This window comes from Lichenostomus cassidix, unplaced genomic scaffold, assembly GCF_008360975.1.
Source record: "Lichenostomus cassidix isolate B80296 unplaced genomic scaffold, HeHo_3.0 HiC_scaffold_459, whole genome shotgun sequence".
In the NCBI taxonomy this organism is placed as follows: Eukaryota; Metazoa; Chordata; class Aves; order Passeriformes; family Meliphagidae; genus Lichenostomus; species Lichenostomus cassidix.
Genome location: NW_028147389.1, coordinates 3,717 through 16,180, shown reverse-complemented (window position 1 = coordinate 16,180; position 12,464 = coordinate 3,717). Strand labels below are relative to the sequence as shown.

General features: G+C 37.2%; 1 protein-coding gene across 1 annotated transcript; it reads right to left on the bottom strand.

The window, feature by feature from the left end:
• Window positions 1–698: 698 nt before the first annotated feature.
• On the bottom strand, window positions 699–11,835 carry LOC146423266 (phosphatidylinositol-3,5-bisphosphate 3-phosphatase MTMR6-like; the record flags this gene model as incomplete). Its single annotated transcript, XM_085044968.1, has 7 exons — window positions 699–6,456; window positions 7,324–7,450; window positions 7,530–7,664; window positions 8,219–8,419; window positions 9,227–9,276; window positions 10,522–10,647; window positions 11,726–11,835. Coding segments are annotated over 7 exons (1,010 nt in total), but the record flags the coding sequence as incomplete, so codon positions are not given.
• Window positions 11,836–12,464: the final 629 nt, after the last annotated feature.

Here is a 12,464-nt window from a genome sequence, read left to right as displayed (position 1 = left end):
TCCCATTCTGTAATGAAGATCACATTGACTAGAAATTGCACAGTCCAGTGCATGAGGTTCCACCTACAATATGCACAGAAACCATGTTCTCAGCACAGACCATGATGAACCTGGACGTACCTTAAGTAAATATGAGCTGTTTTTTCTTTCAGGAAGAAGCCTGAGCAATCTGTAGCAAGTACTAGTTAGGGAGTTTTAGCAGTCATTTTTGTAATGATACTGTCTTTACTAAATGAGGAGTACAGCTGTATAGACCCTAAGAAGCTTCAGAATTAAGAATTAAACTGTTCTTAATAGTTAACGGAAAAGTCACTGAGAAGAAAAGCTGGTGTTTTCAGAAAATCATTCCAATCTCCTAATCAAGTTTATTGTAGCTGTTGAAAACACTTTCTATAAGTATGCAGTAATGGTATAAGTAAATACAGTACTCTTTTCTCCTGACACCTAAGTCCTAAATTAAGCTCAGAATTGTGCCAGTAATTAACAAGCCAGCAGCCTAGAGTCAGTAACACAAAGCCGAGCCAGTCTCCTGAATCTAAAAGTTATGGAAGCATTCAAGAAACTAATAAATAGGTCAACTCATTTCTGTATTCTACACTCTGTATCAGGTATGATTCATCCATTAAATGAAAATTTTAAAGTTCACACAAAGTTATTGTAAATGCTTATATATGTTACCATAAATATTTAATGTCCAGTTAGAATGGCAATATTAAGATCACTTTATTTTAAGCCTTATGGATTTTGAAAACACATACAAATAAAATACTTGTTACAAAATTCCATTTGCTAAAGTTTCTTCAGGAATATACATCAAGCATGATCCCAGCACACAGATAAATGACTTTTACAGAAAGCATTACATAGAGCAATAAACACTAGTGAAACAGCCAGTCTTTCCAGATATTTCAGCATGAAAAGTTCTCTTTCCCTGTGCCACATCTAATATTTGACTAAGTTTTTATTTCTTTATTTATTTTAAATAGCCATGTCTGAATTTAAAATGTGTAACCAAACCGACTGTGGAAGTCAACAGGCACTCAGAAGCCCCAAAGGAGAGAGTAAGCACAATTTTTCAAGTTCACTAGTTCAGGGGTAAAAATCCCTGAGAGACAGAAAAACACTAAACCCATTTTCTACATTGGAAAGATGCTTGTCAAGGGACATTGTCAACAGACACCCATGAAGGTAAGCTGTAAGAATGAAAAGCAATAGTAAAACAGAGCAAGGAAACCAATCTGTAATGCCAGGTAATGGGGAATGCTTGGTGGAGCAGCATCACCAAGGCTGCCTGCTTGCAAGAGAAGCACTCAGCAGAAATATATGCGAAGATACAAAGCACAAGATATGTATGTGCTAACCTTGTCATTAAGATGGAAAACACTTATAGTGTGTGCCAAAACTATAATCCCACTTAGTTATAAACAGTATGCAACTGACCCTCAAGAGTTAAAATACAAACAAGAATAAACAAAATATTGCACTCCAATTTCAACGTCACCATCAGGACATTTATTATGTGAAGCCAGTAAATAAGGAAACACAGATCCATATATATGTTCTGCTGCTCGATGCCAGTGCAGAACTGCTCAGCAACAAGTGTTTAACAGACCAGGTCACTGAATTCTGTGGGACCTGGAAACTGATCTCAGAAGCAGCATGCCTCTGACCTTCCACCTCAAGTCCCTGAGCTGCTGCTGGATATCAAAACAGCTCTACTGCTTCTACTGTATGAGTCATACCCCTGCAGTGTCCTGTTCCTTGCTACATGCTGTGACAAGGGTCCCCAACTAAACCCCTTTCCTTAAGCCTACTGTGCGTACAGAAGTCACACCACTGAACGATGATGCCGTGCTGATTTTCAGTGTTATTTAACATGGAGGCAGGTCAAGCCAGCTAGATCAAGCATGAGTTCACTCACGCTGCTCACTAAGGCTGATGTGAGCCTTCAGAGTAGTGGAAGAAAGCCACAGTACTTTCAGGTTATTGAAACATTCATAGCATTAAGAAGCCCGTTACATCTGACGGACGCCAAGCACCACAATAAGCAACACTAGGAGGAAAGTGTGGCATAAATGGTGAAAGCAAGTCCAAGCAGACTTCAATCTAAAGATATAATTCTAAAGGTTAATACAGGTTTCACAACCAGTACACTTAGCCTACGATCAGCCACAGGTTTAAAACTATTAGCAAATAAACAGGAGTTCTAAGAGCAACCTTTAGGTTCTGACCTAAAGATGATCTATAAATACCACTGGAGGGATGATCTAGTTTGAAATCAGATTATCTTTAAACTAACTAGAAAGCAATCATGCTTACATGAGGCCCTCACGCCAGTCACACTTGCTCCAGAGCAGGGCAGCTTTCTAAAGAACAGATGCTGACAGCATGTGCCCTGTGCTATTTTAACATTAAGTTTCCTTATATTATTTATATCACTTCCTTCAGAGGACAGAAGTTAAGCCAAGCTACCCCAGCCCCACTTCAGCCCAACCGTGCATCCAGATTTGCACTCAGTTTACCAGACTGGGAGGAGCAAGTTCTGGGAGATTTGCTGATGTGTTACTTTATCAAAAGGCCTGAGGAAAACAGCAACTAGAGAGAAAGAACACGTCACCTTTCCCAGCAAGGCATTCTCCACTGTGCTTACCCTGAGGAGGAGACACATCAAACTGTCACAGTTTGATTTGTGCTAGCTTTCCCTCTACAAAACCATTCTATTAGGGCATTTGTTCCACATGGGGATGTGCGGTTTTATGGAAGGAGTGCTGTTCCAGTTCTCTAAATGGACTCTCCAGACTTCAGGCTTCTGCCCTAGATTTAGGTCACTAGTAATTGGACATGTGTAGAAAATGCACAGGCTCAGTTCAATGTTGCCTAATTAATTTCTTAGTCTGTTGATCTGGCAGTCACCCTACAAAACAGAACAGTTGGATACTTAAACTTGTATTGAAGAATACCTTATGACACTAGCAAGTCTCCCAGAAAAAAAAGCCCAACTCTTTCGGTACTGATGAAATAAATATTTTAAATTGCCTGGAGTACAAAAGTGAAATCAGTTTTCTCAGGTGAGACTATCAGCTTGGTTCATTAAAATAAAAAAGAAGAAGCACAGCACAGAATGTAGAAGCTCAAAAACTCCACCTAAGGAAATGCCCTTAAGATGAAGCATGGAATTGACAGGTGCCAAAGTCTTGCAACCTGTGGAGGAGAATCAAATGTACCAACTTTCTATCTGGGACATTATATTCCCAAGCAACTGGTGAGAATACCAACCAACCACAAACTAATGTCACAGCCTGAAAGAGAGGGTTCTGCACATAATTTTGATCTGTATGAGATGCCTTTCAGTATTGTAATTGCTCTTGGAGCAGCATTCATGATGAAGGAAAGCTTATCCACTGAAATTAGAATTAAAATTCTTTCAATTCCTGCCACAGTTTTTTAGTCAACTTGCTTAATTTTTTAAAAATCCTTCTTGAAGGGCACAGAACAGCCCCACTGTGCTGAGTCCTGGCCATCCTGCCAAGCTTTCTGTTAGAGCTCACTTGACTACCATCTATTCCCTTCACTGCAGGTCCCATGTGCTTTAGGTAGTTTTGGCGTAAGCCTAAACAGCAAATGAGAAGAGACAGATGCCTCTCTGCAGGAACTTTCCTCACTGGTGACCCTGGGGGTTGAGTTGGCAGAGCTACCTGAACCTTACAAGGTGGTTGCTCTACAAAACAGCCTTATAAAACTCTATTCACATACTAACTGGAGTAAAATATTTACTTCAGATCAGGCAGTACTATATTTTTTGATGGCAAACTTGATTTTTTGATGGCAAAACAAGCTCAGAGCCTTAGCAGACAGTTTTATGGCACTTTAAAGATGACATAACATGCCTACCTTGATTTAAAATAAAGACACATTCTAATTCCTTTCACTAAAAAGTGAACTCTTTCAATAAAAAGGACCTGAAGACTGAAATAAACTCACTATAACAGTACTGAAAGGGAACAGATCTTCTCTCCAAAAGCCTTGTATACAGGGGCACTCATATGGCTGTTAAAGTAAAAACAACATACAATGGTATTTGCAAAAGAGCTTAATATAATCTTTTGAGTCTATAAACTCTAAACAATAAATAGGAAAAGTGTACATGGCACACCAGAGCAGCTAAATATTAAAACAAACAAGTACAAATTGGTAACACCTATATTGTCAGCAATAAGTTTGTTTCACTACCGTGATATAATACAAGCTTAATATACAAGATGTTTTTACAGAGGAAAACCACAGAACAAAGTTAATACAGAAGGTGAGGGAGAAAGGGAGACAATAAATAACAAGGCACAAAAACCTCTCTTGATGCAACCCTTTAAGGCACCACTTGTGCAAACATGAAACTATCAAAACCTGTAGTGGAGACATTCTAATTGTGTTTAAATAACTGGATAATGTATTTTAACTATGACACTATGCTTATATATTTGGAAATAAAAATGCCTATGTTTTAAAAATCAGATTAGTGAAATGGGTGAATTAATAGCCAAATACAAGAGTCACAGCTAATTTCTCCCAGACAGCTCCACAAGTGCACCTTGATCTTGACCTATACTGGCCTTGCTAAGAGCCCTGGATCCAATATGGTGCAGGAGGAAATGCTGCCAAATTATGTCAAACTGTGCCACACCAGCAATTTTGACAAAACATACTTCAGGGATTAGGATGAGAATAAAATTATTTTCATTTGAAACCAAAAATTATTTAAATCAAGAAGTAAAAGGTCAGTGAAATTAAAGTAACATAATAATTAGGGATCTTAATACCCAAAGTTATAATTTATACCTCTATTTAAGAACTGGGCACCAACATTTTTCTTCCTTATTCTGTTACCAGCTCAGAAAATCTATCGTGAAACAAACTTCAGAAAAACCTTCTCCATTACTAGAAGATTACAGATACATACTTAAGTGCATAAACTGTAAGTTTCCCCCTTTTTTCTTAAGTCCCGTGATCTCTACTGCATCCTGCTAGAAGTTTTTGTCCTCTCTCCAAATACTTAAAAATCTCCAGATACTAAAATTACTTAAAATACACACAAGTTGGACAACTTTTTACAAGATGAGAAGGGTTTTCACTAATAACCAACATTTTCTTCTAATGAAACATTTAGGAGGCACTCAGTTTCTCATGAGCTTCAGACACACAACTTTAACCTGGGAACAACGTTAGTAGATTGCATTTCCAAAAAGTCTGCTTGCATTCTTGCACCTTGAACAACTGCACAGCACACAGTAAAGAATCTGAATGAACCTGATTATTGAATTATTGGCTAGGTTTTGTTTTCTTATGTGACCTATCTTATTTTACACTTAAATGCCTTGCCACAAATCAAAACATTTAAGGTCAGACAACCTGAAGCTTTAATGATGCTCAATCTATTGAGCTGCCAGAGAGGAAAATCATGTCAATCTATTATATTTTAAACAACAGAGGAAATGGAAGTAAAAACAGTCTTAAATGATAAGGTAACATTCATATAGCTATTTGTGGAAAGGCTGTGGCAACTTAGGCATGCTTCATTCTTTATATTCAGTCCTATTTTAAAGATATAAAAATTTGAGCAAATACAATGTAAACAGAGCCAAGTAGACTGCAGTAGTAAAGGACAAAATCATTGATCTGACAGGTTTAAGGCCAACTATTTATGATTTGAAATATGTCATACTTTTCCATGGCACTTAATACACTGAAAGTTAGTCCTGGGTGACACTAAGCAAGGGAATATGTACTCACATAATATGCGATATATACACGTAGCTTCAGTTCCTAAAATGGAAAGTTCAAGTTTTCTTGTCCAAATAAAATCAATTTGTGAAAGACCATCTGTGGTTTCCTATACTGAATAAAGTAATATTACTATTTAAATCAATTTAGTGCAAACTGACCTAAGTCCAAAGACATACCATTCCTTGATTTTTAGTCACTCCTTACCAAATGCCCCTGTTTCTTTCCAAAAGACAACTACACATTCTTTCCCCCCTTAAAAGAACAGCAAACACTTGACAACTAGCATGCTGTTCTAGCCTACATCAACAAAACTTGCTGATATACAAATCGTGTTTTGGTCATGCAGCACAGACCCATCCTGAAAATGACCCATCTCTCCATTTCATCGGTCTGGAAGAACACGGTGCCAGATGTCAATTAGCAGGTCATCCTGGCCACTCCGTACTCCAAGCTGACGACGGCAGGCTCAGCTTTGGAGAACTCGGACACAAGTTCAGTGTAGCGATTGTCTGCTGTGTTGCTGCCCTCTATGGTTCGCACGGCGTCATTCACAGGCACGGGCGGCTGCTCCTTCTGGAAGCACGGAGTTGTCTTCAGCGGCACGGGGGCAGGATGAGCAGGCTGCTCCTGTCCCTTCACAAGCACCACATCTGACTGCCCGTTCCTCTGCTTTATTTTCTGAAATACAAAGTACAGTTACTAACAGCGGGCATGACTCTTTACTGACAACACTGTGCTTTTAAAGGAAATGTATTCCCTTCTTTTGCTGGCCAGCTCAGTGACAATGCTGAACTCTGTATCACATACCCTACTTTAAATATGTGACAATAATGTTAAATGTTAGGCCATTCCTTATGACATTATTCCCTACAGCTTACAGCAGATGCTACAAGCACCGTTTGCTTAAAATTCTCAGCTGAGCAGAAGACAGAAAGATTGCCTATCAATATCCCTAGAGAAGGGATTATTCTGAAATTTCAGCACCATAACTGACTGTAAGAGAAGTATCAATCAGCCTTTCCTGGCTGTTTACTGTAGTACCTACAAGTCAATTACAGACATCTGATCTCTGGATTTAGCCCTGTCTTCATAAAAGCATTACAACGTACATGACCCATAACTATGGTGACTTACAGCATGCACCTGCATATGAAGTTAAAAGAAGAACAGTACTTACTGCTTCCATTTTAGTAGCTATAATGGAAATAAAACATTTTCAGTCTCCTTGGTTTAGCAACACAGCTGTAGCTACATGGATACCTTGCTATCCACGATAGTTTAATGTAGGTTAAGTTTCTGAGAAACTTACCTTCAGTTAGGCTTTGATGGTAGCACTTTTACATAATAGAGTTCATTAATAAAGCAGACTGAATAGTGCCTTAGAGCACTCATCATAGAAGCAAACAGTGAGAGTCCAAGTCACCATTACACAGACTAAGTGCAACACCACACAGCAGTGACATTCCTGTGAAAGCTAGCAGCACTACTACAACTAAAATTTGAAGAACAGGTCACAAGTACACACACTTATTTTGTAATACTTACAGCTTCCAGTTCCTTAATGTCTTCCTCCAGTTGTTTATTTTGCTCACTTGTATTCATGATAAGGCTGAACACAGACTGCCTGGGATGCATACTTCGATCAAACTGATGGTACATATTTCTCCAAAACCTGCACCAAACAGACAGTTTTAACTATGCAAGACAATGAAAAACCCAAAGAAAAGATACTGTGTCTTATTTAAACTTACTTAAAATTGAATGATACTGTATTAGGCTCCAAAAGAGTTAGTTCTGGAGAAAAGTCCGGATTATAGAGAGGATTCTGATATTTCTTCTGTTCAGCCAAAAGGAATGGCCACAAGGAATAGGTCTTCTCTTTTAGTCTTAAAGCAAAAAGAGACAGAGGTCAACATCAACACGCCCACTGCAAGTAAAAAACAGAAGATGCTTTTTATGGTGTGCAGGTTTTGCCTACTTTAAATAAATGATTTTAAAATACAATGTGAAATAACTGATAAAAACTTCACAGAAGTTTTCCAACTAAATGCATTGAAAGATCTCCTACTAATACTTCTAAGTGAGTAGTCTTGAGCAGGCAAGAATTTTAAGATTACCTAAAAAGAGATTGGGAGAGGAAATGACATGATACTTCCAAACTTAAGCTTACCTACTTCTAGAGGGGAAAAAAACCCAAAAAACAGATGATGAGGAAAGATAACTTTCCCTATGGAAAAATAAGTATGTGATTTTCTCCTAGAATTAGAAAGACTGTCTTCAGCATGCAAAAGCACAAGAAGCACTGCTGTTCCCTGATGGAGTTCAACATAGTTTTCAGTACTACCAATCCTTCCTCTATTCAGAGCCTAAAATGAAGAAGATTCATGGAAGTTTTTAGTCTGCTAGAATAAACTAAAGACATTACAATGTGCCTGCTTACTTTAGCTCTTCTCGTTCTTTTTGACAGTTTCCAAGGAAGTTACCAAACTGGCAAGAATGGACGTGTTCATGGATTTGAAGGAGGAAAGCTTCATTGTACTCAAAGGCTTGTGGAAACTGCTCAGTCAGATTCCACACACTTTCTAAAAACTGGGTGAACACTGGTGAGATCTCTTTTGGATCACCATCCAACTGACAACATCTGAAAAAGATTCCATAAACAGATTGAAATTGGTTTAAGTTAGAAATCAAAAAAGTCTTAGCTGCAATTGTTTTTTAAATGACAGCATATTAATTTGACACTAGCTTTGGTTTGAAAATTGAACACCTGACTTCAAGAACTGGGGCAATCCTTGAATAGAAATAAGTCTATATTTAACCTGTTTTTCTGGCTTATAAGTAATCACACATCTATATTCAGTAAAAAATAGCATCATAAGACAGTTAAGTTCCTTTGTGTCTAATACTGTCACAGTCAACATTTAGAACATACCAGCTAAAAGCAAATTAATAAGCAGTAAATAGCAGCAAGGCTATTGTCATAGCTGATGACAGGCAGATCAAGGGAAAAACCAGAACTCTTAACATATAGAACTTCTAAAGGTAGGCATGACTTTATCATCAAAATAAACATAAATGCAAACTTATCTTTAAAAATATCAAAACTATGTGGTTTTTTATTGCCTAAATAGCTAGGACATAGCTTTAGATTGGTTTTGCACTGTCTACATAGATCCAGACCTTGCTACAGTCATCAACTTCTGAGAGCAAGGCACCAGTAGCACTAAAAATTTATGTCTACAATATAAATCAATTATCCAATAGGTATTTGAATAAATTGCAATACGCTGTAGACAACAAGAGAAGTGCCTTGTGTACTGAAAAAGCTTACTCATTGCTGAACAACTGCAGTGTGGCTCGAAATGCAACATCTACAAGCTGTCTTTTGTTTAAGTATACTTCGATTACTATGCTGCATACACTTTACTGTATCAGAGAAGTGAACTACCTGTCAGAGAACTTGTGCCCAAAAGAGATCCAGTCTTTCTCTATCAAGACCTAGAGGGTAAAAAAACAAAATCTCATGTAAAATACTACTCAATCTTACACCTACAGTATTAATCCCACAGGTTATCGATTTATTATACTTTAAATTTGAGTCCAATAAGCCACAGTAGAAACAACTACTTATCACTTTGTAGCTTCTTTATTTTCTTGGAAGCTTTTCAAGAGATTCTCAAAGCACATTTCTAAAACTAGTAAAAAAAAGTTTAGCAGCTTAATAATAAGATAACTAATCATTTTAAGAAAAATATTGCATGACTTCACTAGTGGATTATTAACTCTCAAGATATGGCAAAGAATAGGAAAAGTTTTAGTATTGCATGCCAGCTATCATAGTTTATATAAAACCACACAATATAATCTTTCTAGCAGTAAGTTTGCCAATATCAACACTATTTGTTTTGTCACTTTAGTCATACTAAAGTTTTATCACTTTAGTCACACTATCGAGCACCAAAAAGAACACAGAACCTTCACAGAAATTCAAACAAAAGCAAGGATTAATTAAAACCCAAAAAGATTAAATTACTTTCCTAAAGATTACACACATTCTCACTATTCACAACAAATTAATCCTTTTCTAATTCTTCCTCAACTTCACATTCAATTTGTAGTATTTGAGGCAGTTATTTCTAACCAATACATTGCACTAGTTTTATGTACTATCCTTGAGGAGTTCCCATAACACCTTGCCTTGTCACTGCAGCACACTGTTGATTTTCCTACTCTAAAATTTGGAATTATCATACCAAAATTCTTCTCTCTATATAAAAAGATGAAGAAATTTAGATTGCTTTAGACATCTTTAGGTCTCTGTTACTGGGGGAGCTGTCATTTATAGATTTTTAAAATGTTGTTTCGGAGACAAGTGATAAAACACAGAGCTGCTGTAATTTAGTACGTGTGCTAGCTCACATAAGCACTTTGGAATCCTTCTATGTCATAGATAAGGGACTTGTTTGGATGCAAAAGGCAATCATTGCAACATTTCTGCAGGGTGATTAAAGCAATCTGCTATTTGTATTTCAGTTTTTTAGATTTTAAATAAATTTTTTTTCAAGTAGCAAAGTATTTCTATAAGAAAGATTTATCAATACCCTGCAAATTTCATTTTACCCTTGTAACTATCAAAAAAAAAGAAAAAAAAATCAATATGTATACTCTGCTTCCTTTCACACACAAACGTTTTACACCCTTTCTTTACCAAGGAACAACTCAACATTGCAACAGTCTGCTTACCATGAATCCTTTGATTGTTCTGTAATAGGAATCTAGCAAGAGAGCTCCAAGAGAACAAACTTGAGAAGTCCTATCCCAGCCATCTGAACAGTGCACCAATACACTTGCACTCTCAACTGCTATTGCCTGCAAAACACAGTTGTTTCTTAATCAGTGCTCTTTTCTAGACAGAAGCCAACAAGTAGTAAATAAATAAAAAAGCTACATTTATTTCCAACTCATACCATAGGCCATCTTATTTAACAAAGCTAGAGATATGTGTAGTCTGACGAGAAGATTCAATACTACCAGAAAGCAGGAACTTCTCTTCATGGAAGTATAGAAAACTAGTTGAAAAGAAAAGAAATTCTACTACCAACTTTGCATAAGCTAACCTCTATAGGGGTTCCCAGTTCTCTCTCTCTCCCTTATTAAACTAAATTTACAAGAAAACCTAACAATAATTAGATTACACATTACAGAGTACAAATTAAAAAAAAAAAAACAACCAAAACCAAACAACATCAACACATCATTAAAGATACCACTTGTTTATCATTACACCACATGAAAGTAAAGGCCTAGGAAATGTTTATTAGCTTCAGCTAAGAAATCAACTCCTATTAGCTCAGACATTTTTGAGGGTCATCTTTAGGACAATCACCCACTTTTAACTGAGATAACTCCTTGTTATTTCACCTAGCAAAAACAAAAATCCAGGCTTTTCTATACTCAGTCCCATCAGGTCAAGCCTTTGGCTTCATAAGTGCCTGGCAAAGGCAATTGTTCCTCTGAATTCTTCACAGAGTCCTATTTCCTTGCCAAATGAAGTCAGCACAGCCACCTTGGCTACTCTACAATTACTGTCCCAGTTCTATTTTTCAGGATACACTAAACAATAGTTTGTTCCATCCACCACCACACTGGCTACACCTTTCAAAAATACCTAGAGAACCACAAAGCATAGGAATCCCTTTGTCTCCCAACAAGGTGACGAAATAGCATTCAAAAAATCCCAAAACATTAACTGGCATATTTAATCTCTCTAAACATAAAGAAACATGTAATGCTTAAACCAGCTTATTAGATGTACTGGTATACATAAACTAAGCAGCTACCTCCAGAAAGGTCAATTGCAGAATTTTACACATTACATAATATTAAACATAATTTTTCTGGTAGGAAGTCAACTTCCCATCAAATAAAGAAGCAGCATGCAAGTTACCTTGGCTAGGAAGACAGCAGCATCCAACACAGCTTTGACGTGACGCAGCCATCCAGAATTCTCCAGACCAGACAAAAAGTCATTGACAGACAAACCCCTTGTGCCACTGACTGAAAGAAATCAAGAGATAAAAAGCCTTAAGCAGTTGCAGCTACCTACACCCTGCATTGTAGAAAGAAGAAATTGCATGTTGTTTCTGATCCCCTGTGTTCTAAGTTGAGTGGTGGTTTCCTGAAAGATTTCTAATCAAATGGTTAAGGGAGGGGTACTACAATATATTCTCCAGTTAGAATTCAACTCTGTAGAACTACAGTAACTGTGAGTGACAAGAGTCAGATCTTTGTGTCTTTCTGACAAAATAACATTCCAAGTAAACACATTCGTTATTCCCACTAGGAAGCCTTGCTCTTATCTTACCAAGGAGGGCAATGCAAATGCCAAAGGTTTATTGGAAATACTTAATTACTACTACTAGTAGGGCAGTAGCTACATCCAGACAATATACACAGTTCAGAGTAGTCACACTGCCAGAGTTTCATCACTTCTGTCTGCTTTGGAGAATAAAGTGTAGAATAAGAACACAGGGATGAAATCAAATCCATGGAGACTTTGTTTACCTTCAGACTTGACACACTACATTTCTGACTGATCTCTACCATTCCTGCCTAAAATACGTGGATCCTGTAACAATAATGTCAATTCACAGGGCAGGGAAGAACTCAAAGGAAAGATGCTTAGC